We start from the raw sequence: 27,889 nt of genomic DNA, 5'->3' as shown, positions 1-27,889 counted from the left end.
CGGAGGATCACTCCTGCCATCTATCTGCAATTCACATCCCAGGGGTAGACAACTGGGAGGCGGATTTTCTAAGTCGTCCGACTTTCCATCCGGGGGAGTGGGAACTCCACCCGGAGGTTTTTGCTCAGCTGACCCAGCTATGGGGCATTCCAGAATTGAATCTGATGGCGTCCCGTCAGAACACCAAACTTCCCCTTTACGGATCCAGATCCAGGGATCCCAAGGCGGCATTGATAGATGCATTAATAGCGCCTTGGTCATTCAGTCTAGCTTATGTATTTCCACCGTTTCCTCTTCTCCCTCGGCTAGTAGCCAGAATCAAACAGGAGAAGGCTTCGGTAATTCTGATATCACCTGCGTGGCCACGCAGGACTTGGTATGCAGACCTAGTGGACATGTCATCGGTCCCACCATGGAAACTGCCATCGAGGCAGGATCTTCTAATTCAAGGTCCTTTCAAGCATCCAAATCTAGTTTCTCTGCAACTGACTGCTTGGAGATTGAACGCTTAATTCTAGCTAAGCGTGGTTTCTCTGAATCAGTTATAGACACTCTGATACAGGCCAGAAAGCCTGTCACCAGGAAAATTTACCATAAGATATGGCGGAAATATCTTTGTTGGTGTGAATCCAAGGGTTACTCGTGGAGTAAGGTTAGGATTCCAAGGATATTGTCCTTTCTCCAAGAAGGATTGGAGAAAGGTCTGTCAGCTAGTTCCTTAAAGGGACAGATATCTGCTCTGTCTATCCTGTTCCATAAGCGTCTGGCAGCTGTACCAGACGTTCAGGTGTTTGCACAGGCCCTAGTTAGAATCAAGCCTGTTTACAAGCCTGTGGCTCTTCCATGGAGTCTAAATTTAGTTCTTTCAGTTCAAGGGGTTCCGTTTGAACCTTTGCATTCCATAGATATTAAGTTATTATCTTAAAAAGTTTTGTTTTTAGTAGCCATTTCTTCTGCTCGAAGAGTTTCTGAATTGTCTGCTTTGCAGTGTAATTCACCCTATCTGGTGTTCCATGCAGATAAGGTTGTTTTGCGTACCAAACCTGGTTTCCTTCCAAATGTGGTTTCTAATAAGAATATTAACCAGGAAATCATTGTTCCTTCTCTGTGTCCTAATCCAGTTTCTAGGAAGGAACGACTTTTACACAATCTTGACGTGGTTCGTGCTTTAAAATTCTATTTAAAAGTAACCAAAGATTTCAGAAAAACATCATCCTTGTTTGTTGTCTATTCTGGTAAGAGGAGAGGTCAGAAAGCGACTGCTACCTCTCTTTCCTTCTGGCTGAAAAGCATCATACGATTGGCTTATGAGACTGCTGGACAGCAGCCTCCTGAACGAATTACAGCTCATTCCACCAGAGCTGTGGCTTCCACATGGGCTTTCAAGAATGAGGCTTCTGTTGAACAGATTTGTAAGGCAGCGACTTGGTCTTCACTGCATACATTCGCCAAATTTTACAAATTCGATACTTTTGCTTCTTCGGAGGCTATTTTTGGGAGAAAGGTTTTGCAAGCAGTGGTGCCTTCCGTTTAGGTTACCTGACTTGTTCCCTCCCTTCATCCGTGTCCTAAAGCTTTGGTATTGGTATCCCACAAGTAAGGATGAATCCGTGGACTGGATACACCAAGTAAGAGAAAACAGAATTTATGCTTACCTGATAAATTACTTTCTCGTACGGTGTATCCAGTCCACGGCCCGCCCTGACAATTAAGTCAGGTTCAAATTTAATTTTTAAAATAACTACAGTCACCACTGCACCCCTATGGTTCTCCTTTTTCTCCTAACCTTCGGTCGAATGACTGGGGGGGCGGAGCCTGAGGGGAGCTATATTGACAGCTTTGCTGTGTGCTCTCTTTGCCACTTCCTGTAGGGATTGAGAATATCCCACAAGTAATGATGAATCCGTGGACTGGATACACCGTAAGAGAAAGTAATTTATCAGGTAAGCATAAATTCTGTTTTTTTTTTTTTCTTTTTCTTCTTTTTTTATGTTTGTTTGTTTGTGTGGTAGTTGTTTTGTTTTTGTACCTGTGAAAATAAGGAAAACCCCAACAATGAGCATATATGTTTTGGGTCAAGATGTTCTGCACACTCTATATTGATTTTTGTTATGCATCACGATATGTTTTGTAATTATGCATGAACACTTGAAGATTTTGATCATGTGTTTTTTTTTTGTTTTTTTTTTTGTATCAATGCTTAATTATGCCAACTGTTGGTTAACAAATAAAAGGTTTAAAAAAAAATGGTATTCTCTATCTGAATCATGAAAGGAAAAAAATTGGGTTTAATGTCCCTTTAAGCTAAGCTGTACACCGCTAGCGCAGGGTAAATTCATGTTTAAATATTTTAAAGGAACAGGAAATCCAAAAAGTTTTTCATGATTTGGATAGAACATACAATTTTAAGCAACTTTTCATTTGACTTATATTATGACATTTCCTATACTATCTTGTTTCCCTTTGCTGAATGAACAGCATTGCACTACTGGCAGCTAGCTGAACACATCAAGTTAGCTAAACACATGAGACAAATGTGTGCAGGCACCAATCAATAGCTAGCTCACACTAGTGTAGGATATGTGCACATTCTTTTTCAACAAGGGATACAAAAAGAACATCACTTATTTGAAAATAGAAGTTAAAATGAGTTTATTTTTTTATTAAAAAGTTTATTTTTGACTTTCCTATTTCTTTTTAATAAAGCAATTAACCTTATAATGAGTAGTGGTGTATTATACACTACATTTTAGGAATATAAATGACAGTACTGGTTTAAGTGATCACATTCTCCTGCTGTAGGTTAAACAGAGTGGTAAATAGGGGCTCCGTTAGAATTCCCCTTTCCCACATCCAATACTCCCTGGTATTTTTTTACCTACCTACTATATAGTTTAAAACCATGTTACCCAGCAGTACTTGTGAATGTCAATGGATTGTGTCTTGCTGGGCAACACTCATCTCTAGAAATATAGTGAATGGCTGAGACATTTGCTCCACACCAGGCGTAGATGATTTGTCTGAGCTGTGCTTTGAGTGTATGTCCATCTTCTGCTTCTATGATTAAATAGATCTACTTCTAAAAATGGCAAGTCCCCATAAAGTGGCCCTTCTCTCAGCTCACTCATTGCATGGTTTAAGGACGAACAAACACACAGGGAGAATTATTTACACAGAGAGTTTACATAAAAACACATTTATTCTTTTTTATAGTATTCTGACATGTCTATATCACATAGTTATAAAATGTTAAACTGCAAAATGTCTTATCAAGTGTACAGATTCTCTGTAAGTAGAGAACCTTGTACGTATATTGAAATACCCAGTCTCAAGACGCCCTCCCAGGCAGTTAATCTTAGTTTCTGAGCTGGTATAGAGATTACCTGCCAAAAAGATTTTTAGTGCAGGTTTTGTAGCTTTTATATGGAAAGTCATTTAGTTAGGGTAACAAGCTTGTTAGCCTAGTTTGCTGTATGAAAATACTGAACCTGGCCACAAGGAGGAGGAAAAGACACCCCAGCCAAAGGCTTAAATACCCCTCCCACTTCCCCCATCCCTCAGTCATGTTTTGCTTTTCGTCACAGGAGGATGGCAGAGAAGTGTCAGAAGATTTCGGTGTTGTTCCTCAGGAGAGGGATATGGAACTGGAGTTTTATGTAGTCTCGTCAGCCTCTCAATGAGAGCATTGATGAAAGTTTGAGTCTGAAGATGCAGGGAGAGTCTTCCTCTTAGTGCTTTACCTCGCCCTGCTAAGAGCAAGCAAAAGGTTAAACATAGCTCTCCGGTCCAGGGGACATCTAGTGATTTATTAGATTTTTCTGCTTTTCAAGTATCCCCGGATGGGTCACACTCTGTCTTCAACGGGTGAAATTTCTGGATCGGAGACTGCTACCTCTAGGCCTCCTGCCGTGGAGGAGCCAGCCTTTAGATTTAAGATTGAACATTTAAGTTTTCTTCTAAAGGAGGTTCTGTCGACATTAGAGGTTCCAGAGGCAAAGTTGCCTGATGAACCTTTGATCCCTAAATTAGACAGTGTACAAGGACAGGGTAGTGCCTCTAACTTTTCCTGTACCTGTAAAGATGGTGAACATTATTAAGAACGAGTGGGATAGAATTGGATCTTCCTTTTCCCCTTTGTCTGCCTTTAAAAAATGATTCCCTTTCTGGGGTGCGTGCGGGATCTGTCCTCCTTAGGGGTCATTGTCCCGGTGCCTATGGCAGAAAGAGGTTTGGGATACTACTTAAAACTGTTTGTGGTCCCAAAGAAGGAGAGAACTTTCCGTCCGATTCTGGACCTAAAGTTTCTAAATGTCTCCTCGTTCAAGATGGAGACGACAAGGTCCATCATTCCTCTAGTTCAGTAAGGACAGTTCATGACCACTATAGATCTGAAGGATGCCTACCTTCTAGTTCCAATCCACAGGGACCACTTCCAGTTCCTAAGGTTTGCGTTCCTGGATCAGCACTTCCAGGTCATTGCTCTTCCGTTTGGTCTAGCTACTGCTCCAAGAATCTTTGCAAAGGTTCTAGAGGCTCTCCTGGCCGTCGCCAGAACCCAAGGTATAGCAGTAGCTCCCTACTTTGACGACATTCTGGTTCAAGCACCATATTTTCATCTGGCAGAGGACCATTCAGTATCTTTTTTTCTCCCTTCTTCGATCACATGGATGGAAGATAAACTTAGAAAAGAGTTCTCTTATTCCAAGCACCAGGGTAGAATTTCTGGGTACTATAATAGACTCAATATCCATGAGGATATTTCTAACCGACCAGAGACGATGCAAGCTAGCTTTGGCATGTAATTTGGCATGTCTTGACCTCCTTAAGGCCATCTGTGGCTTAGTGTATGGAGGTAATTGGTCTCATGGTGTCCAGCATGAACATCATTCCCTTTGCCAGGTTCCGTCTCAGACCATTTCAGCTGTGCATGCTGAAACAGTGGAACGGCGATCATTCGGATTTGTCTCAACAGATTTCCCTGGACAGCCGGTCGAGAGAATCGCTCTCTTGGTGGCTCTGTCCAGATCATCTGTCCTGAGGGACATCCTTTCTAAGACCATCCTGTGAGATTGTGTCTACGGACGAGCTGTTTGGGGCGCCAAGAAGGCACAGGTCCTGTGGTCTCGGGAGGAACGCTTCCTCCTGATCAACATTCTGGAACTGCGAGCAATCTACAATGCTCTGAAAGCTTGACCTCTTCTGGGTGTCTTACATCAACCATCATGGGGGAACGAGAAGCTCCCTAGGAATGAGGGAAGTATTTCAGATTCTTGAGTGGGCGGAGGCCCACAGCTGTTCACTGTCAGCAATCCACATTCCAGGTGTGGACAACTGGGAAGCGGATTTTCTCAGCAGACAATGCTTTCATCCGGAGGAATGGTCTCTCCATCCCGAAGTGTTTGCGGAGATATGCACTATGTGGGGGACGCTGGAGATAGATCTCATGGCGTCTCCTCCCAATACCAAGCTACCCAGATATGGGTCGAGGTCCAGGGATCCTTTAGGCGGAGCTAGTAGATGCATTAGCAGTGCCTTGGACGTTCAGTCTAATCCATCTTTTTCCGCCGTTACCACTCCTTCCTCGGGTAGTGGCCCGCATCAAGCAGAAGCAGGCGTCGGTAATACTGATTGCTCCATTGTGGCCGTGAAGGACGTGGTTCGCGGATCAAGTGAGGATGTCATCTTCTCCTCCATGGAAGTTACCTTGTTGCAGGGATCTGCTGGAACAAGGTCCTTTTGTTCATCAAGATCTAGATTTTCTGAGGCTGACTTCGTGGAGATTAAATGTTTAGTCCTTGCCAAGAGAGGGTTTTCTGATTGAGTTATTGATACTCATTCAAGCTTGTAAGCCGGTTACGCGTCGCATCTATCATAAGGTGTGGAGAAAATACTTATACTGGTGTGAAGAGCGTGGATTTCCCTGGAATAAAGTTAAGGTTGCCAGGATTCTATTGTTTCTCCAGGATGGACTGGAGAAGGGTCTTTCGGGCAGTTACCTGAGGGGACAGATTTCGGCCTCGTCTGTTTTACTGCACAAGAGGCTCTCTGAGCTTCCAGATGTTCAGTTTTTTGTTAAGGCTCTGATTAGGATCTGACCTGTGTTCAGATCTTCGGCTCCCCCTTGGAGTCTGAATCTGGTTCTCAAAGTATTGCAACGGGCTCCCTTTGAGCCTATGCATGAAATTGACATTAAGTTGTTGTCCTGGAACGTTCTTTCTCCTGTTAAGTGTAGTCAGTCCACGGGTCATCCATTACTTATGGGATTATATCTCCTCCCTAACAGGAAGTGCAAGAGGATCACCCAAGCAGAGCTGCTATATAGCTCCTCCCCTCTACGTCATACCCAGTCATTCTCTTGCACCTAACTAATAGATAGGACGTGTGAGAGGACTGTGGTGTGTTAAACTTAGTTTTTATTTCTTCAATCAAAAGTTTGTTATTTTAAACGAGAAGAATCTGCCTGAGTTTGTCTATGATCTTAGCGGTCGTAACTAAGATCCACTTGCTGTTCTCGGCCATTCTGAGGAGTGAGGTAACTTCAGAACAGGGGATAGCAGGCAGGGCCCACCTGCAAGGAGGTATGTGCAGTATATTATTTTCTAAGGAATGGAATTGACTGAGAAAATACTGCTAATACCGATGTAATGTAAGTGCAGCCTTAAATGCAGTAGTAGCGACTGGTATCAGGCTGATATGTATGTATGTATACTCTGAGGTATTTCTGGGGAATGGAATTTCACTAAGAAAATACTGTCTATATTAAAGTAATATTTGAGCCTGCACTGCAGTGATAGCGACTAGCAGCAGGCTTATTAATAACATTTCATAATTTTCATTTTTAAAACGTTTACTGGCATGTTAATCGTTTTTTCTGAGGTACTTGGTGATAAAACTTTATGGGCATGATTTTTACCACATGGCTGTCGTTTGTTTCTGAATAAAAACAGTTTACTGAGCTTCCCCACTGTTGTAATATGAGTGGGAGGGGCCTATTTTAGCGCTTTTATTGCGCAGTAAAAATTTAGTCACAGTCTTCCTATTTCTTCCTCCATGATCCAGGACGTCTCTACAGAGCTCAGGGGTCTCCAAAACTAGTTTTGAGGGAGGTAATCGCTCACAGCAGACCTGTGACAGTGTGTTTTGACTGTGATAAAAACGTTAATTATTAAATTGTTATCCGTTTTTTGGGTATTAAGGGGTTAATCATCCATTTGCTGGTGGGTGCAATCCTTTGCTAACTTAATACATTTACTGTGAAAAATTGGTTGCTATAACTATTTTGGTTCATTGTTATTTCAACTGTGACAGCTTTTTGTGCTTCTTAAAGGCACAGTAGCGTTTTTTATATTGCTTGTAAATTTATTTAGAAAAGTATTTCCAAGCTTGCTAGTCTCATTGCTAGTCTGTTTAAACATGTCTGACACAGATGAATCTCTTTGTTCACTATGTTTAAAGGCCAATGTGGAGCCCAATAGAAATTTGTGTACTAATTGCATTGATGCTACTTTAAATAAAAGCCAATCTGTACATGTAAAGAAATTATCACCAGACAACGAGGGGGAAGTTATGCCGACTAACTCTCCTCACGTGTCAGTACCTTCGCCTCCCGCTCAGGAGGTGCGTGATATTGTGGCGCCAAGTACATCAGGGCGGCCCATACAAATCACTTTGCAAGACATGGCTAATGTTATGACTGAAGTACTATCTAAATTGCCAGAATTTAGGGGTAAACGCGATCACTCTGGGGTAAGAACAGAGTGCGCTGATAATAATAGAGCCATGTCTGATACTGCGTCACAATTTGCAGAACATGAGGACGGAGAGCTTCATTCTGTGGGTGACGGATCTGATCCAAGTAAACTGGACTCAGACATTTTAAATTTAAGCTTGAGAACCTCCGTGTATTACTAGGGGAGGTATTAGCGGCTCTGAATGATTGTAACACGGTTGCAATTCCAGAGAAAGTATGTAGGCTGGATAAATATTTTGCGGTACCGGCGTGTACTGACGTTTTTCCTATACCTAAAAGGCTTACAGAAATTGTTAACAAGGAGTGGGATAGACCCGGTGTGCCTTTTTCACCCCCTCCTATATTTAGAAAAATGTTTCCAATAGACGCCACCACACGGGACTTATGGCAGACGGTCCCTAAGGTGGAGGGAGCAGTTTCTACTCTGGCTAAGCGCACCACTATCCCGGTGGAGGATAGCTGTGCTTTTTCAGATCCAATGGATAAAGTTAGAGGGTTACCTTAAGAAAATGTTTGTTCAGCAAGGTTTTATATTACAACCCCTTGCATGCATTGCGCCTGTCACGGCTGCGGCGGCATTCTGGTTTGAGTCTCTGGAAGAGACCCTTAGCACAGCTCCATTGGATGAGATTATAAACAAGCTTAAAGTCCTTAAGCTAGCTAATTCATTTATTTCTGATGCCGTAGTACACTTAACTAAACTTACGGCTTAGAACTCCGGATTCGCCATTCAAGCGCGTAGAGCGCTGTGGCTTAAATCCTGGTCAGCTGATGTGACTTCTAAATCTAAATTGCTTAACATTCCTTTCAAAGGGCAGACATTATTCGGGCCCGGTTTGAAAGAAATTATCGCTGACATTACTGGAGGTAAGGGCCATGCCCTGCCTCAAGACAGGGCCAAACCAAGGGCTAAACAGTCTAATTTTCGTGCCTTTCGTAACTTCAAGGCAGGAGCAGCATCAACTTCCTCCGCTCCAAGAAAGGAAGGAACTGTTGCTCGCTACAGACAGGGCTGGAAACCTAACCAGTCCTGGAACAAGGGCAAGCAGGCCAGAAAACCTGCTGCTGCCCCTAAGACAGCATGAAGTGAGGGCCCCCGATCCGGAAACGGATCTAGTGGGGGGCAGACTTTCTCTCTTCGCCCAGGCTTGGGCAAGAGATGTCCAGGATCCCTGGGCGTTGGAGATCATATCTCAGGGATATCTTCTGGACTTCAAAGCTTCTCCTCCACAAGGGAGATTTCATCTTTCAAGGTTATCAGCAAACCAGATAAAGAAAGAGGCGTTTCTACGCTGTGTACAAGACCTCTTACTAATGGGAGTGATCCACCCAGTTCCGCGGTCGGAACACGGACAAGGGTTTTATTCAAATCTGTTTGTGGTTCCCAAAAAAGAGGGAACCTTCAGACCAATCTTGGACTTAAAGATCCTAAACAAATTCCTAAGAGTTCCATCGTTCAAAATGGAAACTATTCGGACCATCTTACCTATGATCCAAGAGGGTCAGTACATGACCACAGTGGATTTAAAGGATGCCTACCTTCACATACCGATTCACAAGGATCATTACCGGTATCTAAGGTTTGCCTTCCTAAACAGGCATTACCAGTTTGTAGCTCTTCCCTTCGGGTTAGCTACGGCTCCAAGAATCTTTACAAAGGTTCTGGGCTCTCTTCTGGCGGTACTAAGACCGCGAGGAATAGCGGTAGCTCCGTACCTAGACGACATTCTGATACAAGCGTCAAGTTTCCAAACTGCCAAGTCTCATACAGAGTTAGTTCTGGCATTTCTAAGGTCGCATGGGTGGAAGGTGAACGTAGAAAAGAGTTCTCTATTGTCACTCACAAGAGTTCCCTTCTTAGGGACTCTTATAGATTCTGTAGAAATGAAAATTTACCTGACAGAGGACAGGTTATCAAAACTTCTAAATGCTTGCCGTGTCCTTCATTCCATTCAACACCCGTCAGTGGCTCAGTGCATGGAGGTAATCGGCTTAATGGTAGCGGCAATGGACATAGTACCTTTTGCACGCCTGCATCTCAGACCGCTGCAATTGTGCATGCTAAGTCAGTGGAATGGGGATTACTCAGATTTGTCCCCTCTGCTAAATCTGGATCAAGAGACCAGAGATTCTCTTCTATGGTGGCTTTCTCGGCCACATCTGTCCAAGGGGATGCCCTTCCGCAGGCCAGATTGGACGATTGTAACAACAGACGCCAGCCTTCTAGGTTGGGGCGCAGTCTGGAATTCCCTGAAGGCTCAGGGATCATGGACTCAGGAGGAGAGACTCCTTCCAATAAACATTCTGGAATTAAGAACAGTTTTCAATGCTCTTCTGGCTTGGCCTCAGTAAGCAACTCTGAGGTTCATCAGGTTTCAGTCGGACAACATCACGACTGTGGCTTACATCAACCATCAGGGAGGGACAAGGAGTTCCCTAGCGATGATGGAAGTCTCAAAGATAGTTCGCTGGGCAGAGTCTCACTCTTGCCACCTGTCAGCGATCCACATCCCAGGCGTGGAGAACTGGGAGGCGGATTTTCTAAGTCGCCAGACTTTTCATCCGGGGGAGTGGGAACTTCATCCGGAGGTGTTTGCCCAACTGCTTCATCATTGGGGCAAACCAGATCTGGATCTCATGGCGTCTCGCCAGAACGCCAAGCTTCCTTGTTACGGATCCAGGTCCAGGGACCCGGGAGTGGTACTGATAGATGCTCTGACAGCACCTTGGGTCTTCAACATGGCTTATGTGTTTCCACCCTTCCCGATGCTTCCTCGATTGATTGCCAGGATCAAACAGGAGAGAGCATCGATGATTCTAATAGCGCCTGCGTGGCCACGCAGGACCTGGTATGCAGATCTAGTGGACATGTCGTCCTGTCCACCATGGTCTCTGCCTCTGAGACAGGACCTTCTGATTCAGGGTCCTTTCAAACATCCAAATCTAATTTCTCTGAGGCTGACTGCATGGAGATTGAACGCTTGATTCTATCAAAGCGGGGATTCTCTGAGTCAGTGATTGATACCTTAATACAGGCTAGGAAACCAGTTACCAGGAAAATTTACCATAAAATATGGCGTAAATACTTATATTGGTGCGAATCCAAGAGTTACTCATGGAGTAAGGTTAGGATTCCTAGGATATTGTCTTTTCTACAAGAAGGTTTAGAAAAGGGTTTATCTGCTAGTTCGTTAAAGGGACAGATCTCAGCTCTGTCTATCCTTTTACACAAACGTCTGTCAGAAGTTCCAGACGTTCAGGCTTTTTGTCAGGCTTTGGCTAGGATTAAGCCTGTGTTTAAGACTGTTGCTCCGCCGTGGAGCTTAAACTTAGTTCTTAACGTTTTGCAAGGTGTTCCGTTTGAACCCCTTCATTCCATTGATATCAAGCTGTTATCTTGGAAAGTTCTGTTTTTAATGGCTATTTCCTCGGCTCGAAGAGTCTCTGAGTTATCGGCCTTACATTGTGATTCTCCTTATCTGATTTTTCATTCAGACAAGGTAGTTCTGCGTACTAAACCTGGGTTCTTACCTAAGGTAGTCACTAACAAGAATATCAATCAGGAGATTGTTGTTCCATCATTGTGCCCTAACCCTTCTTCAAAGAAGGAACGACTTCTGCACAATCTGGACGTCGTCCGTGCCCTGAAATGTTATTTGCAGGCAACTAAAGATTTTCGTCAAACTTCTTCCCTGTTTGTCGTTTATTATGGACAGAGGAGAGGTCAAAAAGCTTCGGCTACCTCTCTCTCTTTCTGGCTTCGTAGCATAATACGTTTAGCCTATGAGACTGCTGGACAGCAGCCTCCTGAAAGGATTACGGCTCATTCTACTAGAGCTGTGGCTTCCACTTGGGCCTTTAAGAATGAGGCCTCTGTTGAACAGATTTGCAAGGCTGCAACTTGGTCTTCACTTCACACTTTTTCAAAATTTTACAAATTTGACACTTTTGCTTCTTCGGAGGCTGTTTTTGGGAGAAAGGTTTTACAGGCAGTGGTTCCTTCCGTGTAAAGATCCTGCCTGTCCCTCCCATCATCCGTGTACTTTTAGCTTTGGTATTGGTATCCCATAAGTAATGGATGACCCGTGGACTGACTACACTTAACAGGAGAAAATATAATTTATGCTTACCTGATAAATTCATTTCTCCTGTAGTGTAGTCAGTCTACGGCCCGCCCTGTTTTTTACGGCAGGTCTAAATTTTAAATTAAACTCCAGTCACCACTGCACCCTATAGTTTTCTCCTTTCTCGTTTGGTTTTCGGTCGAATGACTGGGTATGACGTAGAGGGGAGGAGCTATATAGCAGCTCTGCTTGGGTGATCCTCTTGCACTTCCTGTTAGGGAGGAGATATAATCCCATAAGTAATGGATGACCCGTGGACTGACTACACTACAGGAGAAATGAATTTATCAGGTAAGCATAAATTATATTTTTTCTATTGGATATTGCTTCGGCGCAGAGTATCTGAGATTGCCGCCTTGCAATGTGAGCCTCCTTATCTGGTGTTCTATTCGGATAAGGCTGTCCTGCGTACTAATTTAGGGTTTCTCCCTAAAGTCGTGTCAGACCGCAACATCAATCAAGAGATTGTGGTCCCTTCTTTGTGTCCTAATCCTTCTTCTTCGAAGGAACGTTTACTTCATAATTTGGATGTGGTGTGTGCCTTGAAGTTTTATCTTCAGACTACTAAGGATTTTAGACAAACTTCTTCCTTGTTTGTGGCATATTCTGCGAAGCGTAAGGGTCAGAAGGTCTCTTCGACTTCCTTATCTTTTTCGTTGAGGAGCCTTATCTGCTTCGCTTATGAGACAGCGGGAGATAGACCTCCTCAGAATTACGGCTCATTCTATTAGAGCAGTGGCTTCCTCTTGGGCCTTTAAGAATGAGGCCTCTATGGATCAGATTTGTAAGGCGGCTACCTGGTCCACCTTACATACTTTTTTCTAAATTTTACAAGTTTAATGTTTTTGCTCCAGCAGAAACAGCCTTCGGGGGAGAAGTTTTGTAGGCTGTGGTGCCCTCATATTAGGGTCCGCCTCTTTTTTTGTCCCTCCCGTTATCATTCAGTGTCCTCTAGAGCTTGGGTATAAGTAAGGAATAAAGCCGTGGACTCTCCTTATATTAAGAAGGAAAACATAAGTTATGCTTACCAGATAATTTCATTTCCTTCTGTATAAGGAGAGTCCACGGCTCCCGTCCGTGTTTCTCCAATGGGCGGCCCCCTAAATTTTATGTTTCTCATCTAGCACCTTTTATACCCTGATATTTCTCCTTCTGTTGTTCCCTCGGCAGAATGACTGGTTGAAGAGGTATTTAAGCCTTTGGCTGGGGTGTCTTTGCATTCTCCTGGTGGCCAGGTTCAGTATTTCCCAGCAGTAAGGAATGAAGCCGTGGACTCTCCTTATACAGAAGGAAATGAAATTATCTGGTAAGCATAATTTGATTGTTTTTTTAGGATAAGGTTTATTTTCTACACCTCTCAGGTGATTGTGATCATGTAACATAAGATTATATTTGTAGTAAGTTCAATGCAGGCCTCTTCTTTGGATGCAGGTGCTTGATAGACAGTCTTGGAGAACAGCCCTTGAGAAATGTTGTTATGAATTCTTATTTGATGAAACAAAAGAGAATGGAGCAATGAAACATGTAAACCAAGGCATTGAGGAAATGGACATTGATAGTGTGCAAAAGCAGAACATAAAGGAAAGGTAAGCACTCAACCTGGCATAACTGAAACCATGGTATATTTCTCTAGCCTTCCTGCTTTTCATCAACCTTCTTAATAGTTTGATTTTTTTTTGTATTTTGTTTTATTTTTATTTTTTGTATTTAATTTTGTAACAATTTAGGTGTAAAATCATTACTCCTATCACTGATAGTGTTTTGGAAGGTGAGGTTCACTTTAAAGTGTCAGACAATTAGGTCAAAAAGGCTTATATTGAAGTCTTTAGAAAACCGATACACACTGGAGTCACTGTCAGTAATCTCATATTGAAATATCAGACAGAGCTGTGGATATAACAGACCAATCTGTACGGATCAATTACAGCAATATTTTAAAACAAAAGTTGCCCTTTTTCTTTCTGTCAAAATGTACCTAAGTCTGAATAACTGATTTTGGGGAGTTTAGCCCCTCAAAGTGCATTACATAAGTGTTTAAAGTGAAGGTAAACTTTGATGAATGAAAGCCCATTTTTTTAAAAATACTATTAAAAACAGGGGCACTTTCATTCATCAGTTTACAAATCTGTTTACAAATCAGCCGTTTTGATTAAAAAATTACCTTTGTTTTTTTCACAACTACAGCAGCTTACCCCTTCTGGAAATCCTCTCTTCACACGTCAGCAATGACTAATCCTGCTTCCTCCAATCACAGCTTTCCCCCCAGGGTGGTTATTGCTTGAGGCCATGCTGTGATTGGAGGAAGCCGGATTAGTCATTGCTGAGGTGTGAAGAGGATTTCTAGGAGGGGTAAACTGCTATAGCTGTGAAAAGAAAAAAAGGTAAGTTTTTAATAAAACGGCTGATTTGTAAACTTTGATGAATGAAAGTGCCCCTGTTTTTAATAGTATTTTTAAAAAACGGGCTTTCATTCACCAAAGTTTACCTTCACTTTAAATTTCTAAATTGTTAGACATATAGGGCTCCATGTACTAAAAGGCGAGCGGAAAAGCTTCTCAACTTATTGGTTATGTTAAATTACAGTAACCTCATAATATTTCATCTTTTGACAGTTACAAAGATTATTACATTTAGATTCAGATCTAATATCTATTTAAAAAATAAGGCATTTGATAAATACAGTGAATACTTTTCCTAGGTAGTGCTTATAATGACTGACATGAAGAAAGATAGATATTTTAATGGAGCCTATATATTATTCACCATATTCTCCCAAAGTTTAATACACTTGTAATAGTGCTCCAACAGCTTTAACCCTTTGAGATAAAAGTCCTCGTCTTGTTCACTTAGCCAGCTCTCTGCAGCAGCTATGGCCTCTTCTTCCCTTTCAAATGTTTTTTGAGATTACGAAAATCAGATTGTGCATGGTTGTGACAGTCTCCTCCTTACCTGGCTTCATTTTCTGTACTGTCATGAGCAGTTCAAAACTTGGCTACCTATTTGGCTACTGTGCATATTCCCCAATGTTCTGCATAAACTTTCATACATTTCATTTTATAGATTTCTTCTACAGGTAATGGCATTAGATGATTTCTCAGACCTAAAGGGATACTGAACCCAAATTTTTTTCTTTTGTGATTCAGATAGAGCATGACATTTTAAGCAACTTTCTAATTTACTCCTATTAAATTTTCTTAATTCTCTTGTTATCTTTCTTTGAAATGCAAGAATGTAAGTTAAGATGCCGGCCCATTTTTGGTGAGCAAACTGGGTTCTTGCTGATTGGTGGATAAATTCATCTACCAATAAAAAACGGCTGTCCAGAGTCTGAACCCCCCAAAAAAGCTTAGATCCATTCTTTTTGAAATAAAGATAGCAAGAGAACGAAGAAAAATTGATAATAGGAGTAAATTAGAAAGTTGCCTAAAATCACAAAAGAAAAAAAATTGGGTTCAGTGTCCCTTTAAGTTTGGTCATATTGCTTTAGATTATCTGTTTCAACTACTTAATCAACCTGAAAGAAAGGGAACTATTACTGCAAGGTCATGAGACTTGGTGGTTTAAGGTTTGATTTCTTTTACAAGATATGACGAGTCCACGGATTTCATCCTTACTTATGGGATATCGCCTACTGGTCAGCAGGAGGAGGCAAAGAGCTCCACAGCAGAGCTGCATAAATAGCTCCTTCCTTCTCCCCCCCCCCCAACCCAATCATTCTCTTTGCCTGTGTTAGTGATAGGAAGAGGTAAAGTGAGGTGTTTAGTTTAGATTCTTCAATCAAGAGTTTTTTTTATTTTTAAATGGTGCCAATGTGTATGGTTTTACTATAGAGCAGCCTCTGCCGTTATAGCCTCATGGCTATGGGAACTGGTGGGGTTTTAGCCTTGCTGCGCCTCCCATTATTGTGCTGCTCTGATGTGCTGGTCTTAGAGAAATTTAACTAAGACCCCTCTATCTTCACAGGACCTCAGGAGGAAGAGTGGACCTCTTGACACTGTGAGTTTTTCATGCTGTTCCTCAGCATGGAGGTAGGTGCAATTTTGTTTTACTTCTGGGGCTCTGCAGCATATTCCAGATTTAACTGTACTTTATATTTGCTATCAGGGGCTACGTGTAATAAGGGCTTCCCTGCTACAATATGTTACTCCTCATCTAGGTACAAGAGTATGAGATCTAACATACGTTTATTCCCCTAACGTTCTGAGAGAGACCAAGAAGTGTTGGGGTATGATGGTGCTACTGCAACAATGTAGCGTGAAGCACAGCACTCACTGCACAGCCAGGAACAGGCTCACCAAACCCAGCATCGATACAAAGAAATCAAATTGTTCCAGCTGGTGCAAAAATGACTTTTATTGTGCAAAACAGGGATCAACAAGCAACGTTTCAGGCCTAAACTTGACCCTTTCTCAAGCTTGTTTTGCACAATAAGTCATTTTTGCACCAGCTGGAACAATTTGATTTCTTTGTATGATGGTGCTAGACACTGTATAATATGTGGGCAGTTCTGGTAGCGGTGACAATATGGGCTGACGCTGGGGTACTCTACCGGAGGTCATGTTTTTTAACTTTATTAAGGCTCCGGTAAATGGCGGTTCTCAGTTTGTTTTTTGGAGGTGTTTATGTTTACGCCCACGATGGGCGGGGCTTGATGTTTGCGCGCTTCCGCACAGTTACTTCTCCATTAGTTCCGTCTGGCAGCGTTCCTCACGGCCCCTAAGTTCGCTTGTTTTGAGAGTTATACAAGTGACCTTAGGAGCGCCGTACGAGGGGTGATCAGGTCGAGCACGGGGAGGCAGGCAGGAGCCGCAGCAGAGCTGCGGCGAGGTGTCTGTTGCTTTTCATTTTTTTGGCCAGTTAGTCCAACGAGTGTAGATTAGATATTAAGAGCTTCTCTCTGTTTTATGCCTATAAAGAGGGTTAGCGCAGAGGGAGTATTTAAAGACACAGTACTATAGTCTTTATTAGTATTACTGTTTCTGTGACTCGACCAAGTTTGCCTGTGTTTTTTTCTGTTATAAGTTTGTTAACATGGATGACATTGAACTAAGTACATGTCCCATGTGTTTAGATGCCATTGTGGAACCCCCTGTTACACTTTGTCCCCCATGTATTGAGAGGGCTTTACAGTGTAAAGAGCAAATTTTCTTTAATAAAGATGTATCTAATGAAGGTCCTCAGACTGATGAAATTCAACGGATCCAGGTCCAGGGATCCTCAGGCCGAACTGATAGATGCCTTGGCAGCGCCTTGGTCGTTCAACCTAGCTTATGTGTTCCCTCCATTTGCTCTCCTTCCCCGGGTGATTGCTCGAGTCAAAAAGGAGAGGGCTTCGGTGATTCTCATCGCTCCTCCGTGGCCTCGCAGGACTTGATATTGCGATCTGATGGACATGTCATCTCTGCCACCGTGGAAGCTTCCACTGAGGCAGTACCTTCTCATTCAGGGACCCTTTCATCATCCGAATCTAGTTTCTCTGCAGCTGACTGCTTGGAAATTGAAAGCTTGATTTTATCTAAGCGGGGGTTCTCTGATGCGGTCATTGATACCTTGATTCAAGCACGCAAGCCTGTTACTAGAAAGATTTATCATAATATATGGCGTAAATATCTTTATTGGTGCGAATCCAAGGGCTACTCATGGAGTAGGGTTAGGATTCCCAGAATTTTATCTTTTCTCCAAGAAGGATTGGAGAAAGGCTTGTCAGCATGTTCCTTAATGGGACAGATTTCTGCTTTGTCTATTTTGCTACACAAGCGTCTGGCAGATGTTCAGTCTTTTTGTCAGGCTCTGACTAGAATCAGACCTGTGTTTAGACCAATTGCTCCTCCTTGGAGTTTGAATTTAGTTCTTAATGTGCTTCAAGGGGTTCCGTTTGAACCTATGCATTCCATAGATATTAGGTTATTATATTGGAACGTTTTATTTTTGGTTGCTATTTCTTCTGCTCGCAGAGTTTCTGAGCTTTCGGCATTACAATGTGATTCTCCTTATCTTATTTTCCATTCTAATAATGTGGTGTTACGTACCAAACCTGGTTTTCTTCCTAAGGTTGTTTCTAATAAGAATATTAATCAGGAAATTGTTGTTCCTTCCTTGTGTCCTAACCCTTCTTCTAAGAAGGAGCGTCTGTTACATAATTTGGACGTAGTCCGTGCCTTGAAGTTCTACTTGCAGGCGACTTAAGGATTTTCGTCAAACATCTTAATTATTTGTTGTTTTTTCTGGGAAACGTAGGGGTCAGAAAGCTACGGCTACCTCTTTCTTTTTGGCTGAAGAGTATCATCCGCGTTGCATATGAGACTGCTGGACAGCAGCCTCCAGAACGAATTTCGGCTCATTCCACTAGGGCTGTAGCTTCCTCATGGGCATTTAAAAATGATGCTTCTGTTGAACAGATTTGCAAGGCTGCAACTTGGTCGTCTCTTCACACTTTTTCCAAATTTTACAAATTTGATACTTTTGCTTCGTCCAAGGCTGTTTTTGGGAGAAAGGTTCTTCAAGCAGTGGTGCCTTCTGTTTAGGTTCCTGTCTTGTCCCTCCCTTTCATCCGTGTCTTATAGTTTTGGTATTGTATCCCATAACTAAGGATGAAATCCGTGGACTTGTCATATCTTGTAAAAGAAAAGGAAATTTATGCTTACCTGATAAATGCATTTCTTTTACGATATGACGAGTCCACGGCCCACCCTGTCGTCTGTTTCTAAGGACAGGTTTTTATTTTTGTTAAACTTCAGTCACCTCTGCTCCTTGGCTTTTCCTTTCTCTTCCCAACTTCGGTCGAATGAATGGGTTGGGGAGAAGGGAGGAGCTATTTATGCAGCTCTGCTGTGAAGTTCTTTGCCGCCTCCTGCTGACCAGGAGGCGATATCCCATAAAGAAGGATGAAATCCGTGGACTCGTCATATTGTAAAAGAAATACATTTATCAGGTAAGCATAAATTTCCTTTTTTCTATGTGTGGTGGCCATTTTTGTCACATCATTCGGCATCATATCTGTTCTATGATCTTGTCAGCGCTGAAAATGTCATCCAGTGCATAAAGCATTTGATTTCAGAGAAGATGGTCTTAACTCTGTCATATCAAGAAGAGAAGAGACCTGTAGCAGTTCGCTTTGATGAGGGGAAAAGAGGGATTCTGTTTGCAAGGTATATTAGCAGATACGCTCCAAGGATTTAAAATCAACAGGGCAGTGATTTCAGGCAAATGCAGATTTCATTTGTAGCTTTAATCTTGTGTGTAGAAGTAAACATAATAGTTATCTATTTATATATCATTCTCCAGAAGCATTACTAATAATGCTATTCTTATCCACAAGCAGAATAAAGTTCAGATTTATGTATTCCTTCCATTTAAATTTCTATGTAACATAATTTGACCATCCTCCTTTTTTTTTTTTTTTTTTTTTTTTCTTTTTTTTTTCCTTCACATTTATAGATGAAAATAAGTTAATTGATTTCTAATTTGCAGGTTGCATGGATTGAAAACTGATGTCAGTGCTACATCTACTAATACAAATACTCCCCAGTCGGTGACCAATACTGTGCATTATCTTGCACGGGCACTGCATCAGATAGAACAAGGTGTAGAGCGCAAGTACCTGAAGTATCCCCTTGGTGAGTAGTGATGGTAACATTTTGAATAATAAACAAATGTTCATTTTATGTGGCACATTCTTTTTTTTTCTAATGGTGGTGAGAGTCCACAAACTTCCTTACTGTTGGGAATTCATCAACTGTCCACCAGAAGGCGGCAAAAACGCTCCTACTTCCTGTTCCCTTCCAGTATTTTCTTTGTCTAGCTCAGGAGCAGGTGAATCTAGAGGTGTCAAAGGGACAGTCTACACCAGAAATTTTATTGTTTAAAAAGATAGGTAATCCCTTTATTACCCATTCCCTAGTTTTGCATAACCAACACAGTTATATAAATACACTTTCTCTTAAGTGTATCCAGTCCACGGATCAACCATTACTTATGGGATATTCTCCTTCCCAACAGGAAGTTGCAAGAGGATCACCCACAGCAGAGCTGCTATATAGCTCCTCCCCTATCTGCCATATCCAGTCATTCTCTTGCAAGCCTCAACCAAGATGGAGGTCGTAAGAGGAGTGTGGTGTTTTATACTTAGTTTATTTCTTCAATCAAAAGTTTGCTATTTTTAAATGGTACCGGAGTGTGCTGTTTATCTCAGGCAGTATTTAGAAGAAGAATCTGCCTGCATTTTCTATGATCTTAGCAGAAGTAACTAAGATCCATGGCTGTTCTCACATATTCTGAGGAGTGAGGTAACTTCAGAGAGGGAATGGCGTGCAGGTTTTCCTGCAATAAGGTATGTGCAGTTAATATTTTTCTAGGGATGGAATTTGCTAGAAAATGCTGCTTATACCGGATTAATGTAAGTAAAGCCTTAAATGCAGTGATAGCTACTGGTATCAGGCTTATTAATAGAGATGCATACTCTTATAAAAATGTAATATAAAACGTTTGCTGGCATGTTAATCGTTTTTATATATGTTTGGTGACAAAACTTATTGGGGCCTAGTTTTTTTCCACATGGCTGGTTTGATTTCTGCCTAGAGACAGTTTCCTGAAGCTTTCCACTGTTGCAATATGAGTGGGAAGGGCCTATTTTAGTGCTTTTCTGTGCAGCTAAAAATACTGACAGAGACATTCAGCTTCCCTCTGCATGATACAGGACATCTCTGAAGGGCTCAAAAGGCTTCAAAGTCGTGTTTGAGGAGGGTGACTGTGGCAGTTGTTGTGACTGTGTTTAAAAAACGTTTGTCATTTATTATTCTGTTTTTGTTATTAAGGGGTTAATCATCCATTTGCAAGTGGGTGCAATGCTCTGCTGACTTGTTACATACACTGTAAAAATTTTCTTAGTGTAACTGCCTTTTTTCACTGTTATTTGAAATGTTGTCAAAATTTGTTTCTCTTAAAGGCACAGTGAACTTTTTTTATATTGCTTGTTAACTTGCTTTAAAGTGTTTTCCAAGCTTGCTAGTCTCATTGCTAGTCTGTACAAACATGTCTGAAACAGAGGATACTTGTTCATTATGTTTAAAAGCCATGGTGGAGCCCCATAGGAGAATGTGTACTAAATGCATTGATTTCACCTTAAACAGTAAAGATCAGTCTTTATCTATAAAAGAATTGTCACCAGAGGGGTCTATCGAAGGGGAAGTTTATGCCGACTAACTCTCCCCACGTGTCGGACCCTTTGCCTCCCGCTCAAGGGACGCACACTAATATGGCGCCAAGTACATCAGGGACGCCCATAGCGATTACTTTGCAGGACATGGCTGCAATCATGAATAATACCCTGTCAGAGGTATTATCCAGATTGCCTGAATTGAGAGGCAAGCACGATAGCTCTGGGGTTAGACGAGATACAGAGCGCGTAGATGCTGTAAGAGCCATGTCTGATACTGCGTCACAATATGCAGAACCTGAGGACGGAGAGCTTCAGTCTGTGGGTGACGTCTCTGATTTGGGGAGACCTGATTCAGAGATTTCTAATTTTAAATTTAAGCTTGAGAACCTCCGTGTATTGCTTGGGGAGGTAATAGCTGCTCTGAATGACTGTGACACAATTGCAGTGCCAGAGAAATTGTGTAGGCTGGATAAATCCTATCCAGTGCCGGTGAGTACTGATGTTTTTCCAATACCTAAAAGGTATTACAGAAATTATTAGTAAGGAGTGGGATAGGCCCGGTGTGCCCTTTTCCCCACCTCCTATATTTAGAAAAATGTTTCCAATAGATGCCACTACACGGGACTTATGGCAGACTGTCCCTAAGGTGGAGGGAGCAGTTTCTACTTTAGCAAAGCGTACCACTATCCCGGTTGAGGACAGTTGTGCTTTTTCAGATCCAATGGATAAAAAATTAGAGGGTTACCTTAAGAAAATGTTTATTCAACAAGGTTTTATTTTACAGCCCCTTGCATGCATTGTGCCTGTCACTGCTGCGGCGGCATTCTGGTTTGAGGCCCTGGAAGAGGCCATCCATACAGCTCCATTGACTGAAATTGTTGACAAGCATAGAACTCTTAAGCTAGCTAACTCATTTGTTTCTGATGCCATTGTTCATTTGACTAAACTAACGGCTAAGAATTCCGGATTCGCCATCCAGGCGCGTAGGGCGCTATGGCTCAAATCCTGGTCAGCTGATGTGACTTCAAAGTCTAAATTACTCAACATTCCTTTCAAGGGGCAGACCTTATTCGGGCCTGGTTTGAAAGAAATTATTGCTGACATTACTGGAGGTAAGGGTCATACCCTTCCTCAGGACAGGGCCAAATCAAAGGCCAAACAGTCTAATTTTCGTGCCTTTCGAAATTCCAAGGCAGGTGCAGCATCAGCTTCCTCCGCTTCAAGACAAGAGGGAACTTTTGCTCAATCTAAGCAGGCCTGGAAACCTAACCAGTCCTGGAACAAAGGCAAGCAGGCCAGAAAGCCTGCTGCTGCCTCTAAGACAGCATGAAGGAACGCCCCCCTATCCGGCGACGGATCTAGTAGGGGGCAGACTTTTTCTTTTCGCCCAGGCGTGGGCAAGAGATGTTCAGGATCCCTGGGCGTTGGAGATCATATCTCAGGGATATCTTCTGAACTTCAAAGCTTCCCCTCCACAAGGGAGATTTCATCTTTCAAGGTTATCTGCAAATCAGATAAAGAAAGAGGCATTCCTGCGCTGTGTGCAAGACCTCCTAGTAATGGGAGTGATCCATCCAGTTCCGCGGACGGAACAAGGACAGGGTTTTTATTCAAATCTGTTTGTGGTTCCCAAAAAAGAGGGAACCTTCAGACCAATTTTGGATCTAAAGATCTTAAACAAATTCCTCAGAGTTCCATCTTTCAAAATGGAAACTATTCGGACCATCCTACCCATGATCCAAGAGGGTCAGTACATGACCACAGTGGACTTAAAGGATACCTACCTTCACATACCGATTCACAAAGATCATCATCGGTTCCTAAGGTTTGCCTTTCTAGACAGGCATTACCAATTTGTAGATCTTCCTTTCGGGTTGGCTACAGCCCCGAGAATCTTTACGAAGGTTCTGGGCTCACTTCTGGCGGTTCTAAGACCGCGAGGCATAGCGGTGGCGCCGTATCTAGACGACATCCTGATACAGGCGTCAAGCTTTCAAATTGCCAAGTCTCATACAGAGATAGTTCTGGCATTTCTGAGATCGCACGGGTGGAAAGTGAACGAGGAAAAGAGTTCTCTATCCCCACTCACAAGAGTCTCCTTCTTAGGGACTCTTATAGTTTCTGTAGAGATGAAAATTTACCTGACTGAATCCAGGTTATCAAAGCTTCTAAATGCTTGCCGTATTCTTCATTCCATTCCGCGCCCTTCGGTGGCTCAGTGTATAGAGGTGATCGGCTTAATTGTAGCGGCAATGGACATAGTGCCATTTGCGCGCCTACATCTCAGACCGCTGCAATTATGCATGCTAAGTCAGTGGAATGGGGATTACACAAATTTGTCCCCTCTGCTAAATCTGGATCAAGAGACCAGAGATTCTCTTCTCTGGTGGTTGTCTCGGGTCCACCTGTCCGAGGGTATGACCTTTCGCAGGCCAGATTGGACAATTGTAACAACAGATGCCAGCCTTCTAGGTTGAGGTGCTGTCTGGAACTCCCTGAAGGCACAGGGATCGTGGACTCAGGAGGAGAAACTCCTTCCGATAAATATTCTGGAGTTAAGAGCAATATTCAATGCTCTTCTGGCTTGGCCTCAGTTAGCAACACTGAGGTTCATCAGATTTCAGTCGGACAATATCACGACTGTGGCTTACATCAACCATCAAGGGGGAACCAGGAGTTCCCTAGCGATGTTAGAAGTCTCAAAAATAATTCGCTGGCCAGAGACTCACTCTTGCCACCTGTCAGCAATCCATATCCCAGGCGTGGAGAACTGGGAGGCGGATTTTCTAAGTCGTCAGACTTTTCACCCAGGGGAGTGGGAACTCCATCCGGAGGTGTTTGCTCAGTTGATTCATCGTTGGGGCAAACCAGAGTTGGATCTCATGGCGTCTCGCCAGAACGCCAAGCTTCCTTGTTACGGATCCAGGTCCAGGGACCCAGAAGCAACGCTGATAGATGCTCTAGCAGCGCCTTGGTTCTTCAACCTGGCTTAGGTGTTTCCACCGTTTCCTCTGCTCCCTCGACTGATTGCCAAAATCAAACAGGAGAGAGCATCGGTGATTCTAATAGCGCCTGCGTGGCCACGCAGGACCTGGTATGCAGACCTAGTGGACATGTCATCCTTTCCACCATGGACTCTGCCTCTAAGACAGGACCTTCTAATACAAGGTCCTTTCAATCATCCAAATCTAATTTCTCTGAGACTGACTGCATGGAGATTGAACGCTTGATTCTATCAAAGCGTGGCTTCTCCGAGTCAGTCATTGATACCTTAATACAGGCACGAAAGCCTGTTACCAGGAAAATCTATCACAAGATATGGCGTACTTATCTTTACTGGTGTGAATCCAAGAATTACTCATGGAGTAAGGTTAGGATTCCTAGGATATTGTCCTTTCTACAAGAGGGTTTGGACAAAGGATTATCAGCTAGTTCCTTAAAGGGACAGATTTCTGCTCTGTCTATTCTTTTGCACAAGCGTCTGGCAGAAGTTCCAGACGTCCAGGCATTTTGTCAGGCTTTGGTTAGAATTAAGCCTGTGTTTAAACCTGTTGCTCGCCCATGGAGCTTAAACTTGGTTCTTAAAGTTCTTCAAGGAGTTCCGTTTGAACCCCTTCATTCCATTGATATTAAGCTTTTATCTTGGAAAGTTCTGTTTTTGATGGCTATTTCCTCGGCTCGGAGAGTCTCTGAGCTATCTGCCTTACAATGTGATTCTCCTTATCTGATTTTTCATGCAGATAAGGTAGTTCTGCGTACCAAACCTGGGTTTTTACCTAAGGTGGTTTCTAACAAGAATATCAATCAAGAGATTGTTGTTCCATCATTGTGTCCTAATCCTTCTTCAAAGAAGGAACGTCTTTTACATAATCTGGACGTAGTCCGTGCCTTGAAGTTTTACTTACAAGCTACTAAAGATTTTCGTCAAACATCTTCCCTGTTTGTCGTTTATTCTGGACAGAGGAGAGGTCAAAAAGCTTCGGCAACCTCTCTTTCCTTTATTATACGCCTAGCCTATGAGACTGCTGGACAGCAGCCCCCTGAAAGAATTACAGCTCATTCTACTAGAGCTGTGGCTTCCACCTGGGCCTTTTAAAAATGAGGCCTCTGTTGAACAGATTTGCAAGACCGCGACTTGGTCTTCGCTTCACACTTTTTCAAAATTTTACAAATTTGATACTTTTGCTTCTTCGGAGGCTGTTTTGGGGAGAGGTTCTTCAGGCAGTGGTTCCTTCCACTTAATCCCTGCCTTGTCCCTCCCATCATCCGTGTACTTTAGCTTTGGTATCCCATAAGTAATGGATGATCCGTGGACTGTATACACTTAACAAGAGAAAACATGATTTATGCTTACCTGATAAATTTATTTCTCTTGTAGTGTATCCAGTCCACGGCCCGCCCTGTCATTTTAAGGCAGGTATAAAATTTAATTAAACTACAGTCACCACTGCACCATATGGTTTCTCCTTTCTCTGTTTGTTTCGGTCGAATGCCTGGATATGGCAGTTAGGGGAGGAGCTATATAGCAGCTCTGCTGTGGGTGATCCTCTTGCAACTTCCTGTTGGGAAGGAGAATATCCCATAAGTAATGGATGATCCGTGGACTGGATACACTACAAGAGAAATAAATTTATCAGGTAAGCATAAATTATGTTTTTTACCTCTGTGATTATCTTGTATCTAAGCCTCTGCAAACTGCCCCCTTATTTCAGTTCTTTTGATAGACATGCATTTTAGCCAATCAGAGCTGGGTCACTGGAACTCCAGGTGCGTGAGCACAATGTTATCTATATGACACACATGAACTAACACACTCTAGTGGTGAAAAACTGTCAAAATGCCCTGAGAGAAGAGGCAGCCTTCAAGGGTTTAGAAATTTGCATATGAACCTCCTAGGTTTAGCTTTCAAATAAGAATACCAAGAGAACAAAGCAAAATTGGTGATAAAAGTAAATTGGAACATTGTTTAAAATTACATTCTCTATCTGAATCATGGAAGTTTATTTTGGACTAGACTGTCCCTTTAAGAATTTTAACAAGAATTCCAGGATTTTAATCCAAAAGTTTTCTCTCAATTGAGAATTCCTGGAATAGAGTGACACAGGAGAGTACTGGCTGTGCAATTTAATTCTTCTCTCTGGAGTTGTGGTCAAAAGCCTGCCACAGGTGTTGCTGGGAAGTTCCTTTCCCTCCACCTCTGGCCATGATGATGTACTGCCTCACTATATCCTCTGCTAAATCCTCAGGACTAGGGGTAAGGACAATGGAGGGGACATTGGCTGGGTAGGTACCTGCATGTCTTACAAAGGGTACAGTTACTCATAGTCTGTTCATGGCAGCTGAGGTCTCACTGCAGATTATCTATGTAGACTTTGAACATAAAAAGATTTAATTTTGTTTATTAAGCTGCTTCATTTTATTGTCATAATGTGTACTTTATTCAGTAACAGAGGGCTTATACTTCTTTAGAGGTTGTGGTGTCACTTTATTTATCTTCGGCTCCTCTGAGATGTTTGGCAAGGATTTCTTTATCGTCCCTACTTTCGTAGTAGTAGCTGTGGTAACATAAACTGCACCTCGTTCTTCAGTAAGAGTTTCTCGCTCCTGATGTTTGTCTTGTCCTCCTGTGCCTCTTTCTCGCTATCTTGTACTACCATTTTTAAGTCCATATCTATCCGGGGTTCTTATAAATGGTCTCTGTCTTGTGAGGAGCTCCTTCAGAAGGAAAAAATCTTAAGATTTGCTTTGAGTTGTTTTAAAATGACTCACTGATATAAGGTGGAGGCGCCTGTGAATAAGGTGGTGGAGGATTTAAACTTAAAGTGAATGTCAATTTTGATGCTAAAGTGCCCGGTTTTTAAAAATTGTGAAAAAATACTTACCTTTTAATCTTGACAGCAGCTCCAGCATCCTCTGGTCGTTGCAAGCCGTTTCTGATGTTAGAAATGATGGATAGGTTATCCTCCAATCACGGCTTCTCCCCATCCCCCCGGGGGAATCAGTGTCTGATTCAACGCCGTGATTGGAGGGAGCCGGATTCCTCATTTTAGACCCATGAAGAGGCTTAGCGACGGGTGGAGGAAGCTGGAGTGGCTGTCAAGTTTAAAAGGTAAGTGTTTTTTTCACAACAGGAGTGAAATGTAAATTTTGATGATTTAAAGTGCCCCTGTTTTTAATCAAATTTTTAACGGGCACTTTAGCATCAAAATTGACATTCACTTCAAAGCCTGTTTTTGTGAATATTGTTCTCTTGCATTCTTTTTAACAAAGTGAGCTCTGTTTCTTCGAGGCTGGAAAATCTTTTCTCCTTTCCTTTCTTTCTCTTGGATTTTTGAAGTTCCTATTGCTTCTCCAGTCAGGTCATTGCCTACAAGTATGTCCTAATATTTCTGACATTCTTTGTGGTCTCTTTGCTACAGGTATAGAGCTTATTTGTCTCTCTATATCTAACGGTAAGCCTTGTTCTCTAACATTTGGATTTAAACAACCCCATACCATGTCATGATTATTCTCTGTAAATTTCAATATGCTGCTACAATGCCACTATTCTTATTCACCATACCTAAAGTATCAGCAAGTGAGGCCAATGTAACTTTACCATGAGTGTTGATATAACGCTCTAATCACTGAATTCCAGATACTTGCCTTAACCAAAGAAACAGATAAACCAGTAGGTAATAGCATTTATCAATTCTCTTTTTTTGGGCAGGATAATGATTGGATAAACTCCCATCTAATGCATGGGTCCCATCGTTTAACCACAAGGCAATGTCCTTCTGGATTTTTTGGTACTTGTCCAATTGTTGCTTTTATATTTGATATCTGTTTGCTCATTATTTACAATTGGTGTTAATTTAT

The 27,889-nt window shown here is 42.4% G+C and overlaps 1 protein-coding gene across 4 annotated transcripts in view; it reads left to right on the top strand.

Annotated features, from left to right (window-relative positions):
* BAZ1A (bromodomain adjacent to zinc finger domain 1A) overlaps positions 1–27,889 on the top strand; it is a 762,668-nt gene that overhangs the window by 615,376 nt on the left and 119,403 nt on the right. For all 4 annotated transcript variants that reach the window (XM_053697759.1, XM_053697757.1, XM_053697758.1 and 1 more), the window contains exons 20-21: positions 13,306–13,460; positions 19,345–19,490. In XM_053697759.1, the coding sequence (XP_053553734.1) occupies positions 13,306–13,460; positions 19,345–19,490 (301 nt within the window). The remainder of the gene's footprint in view (positions 1–13,305; positions 13,461–19,344; positions 19,491–27,889) is intronic.

Source organism: Bombina bombina, chromosome 1 (assembly GCF_027579735.1).
Source record: "Bombina bombina isolate aBomBom1 chromosome 1, aBomBom1.pri, whole genome shotgun sequence".
NCBI classification, from domain to species: Eukaryota; Metazoa; Chordata; class Amphibia; order Anura; family Bombinatoridae; genus Bombina; species Bombina bombina.
Note: the sequence above shows the minus strand (reverse complement) of the source record. Positions and strands in the feature narration are given on the sequence as shown.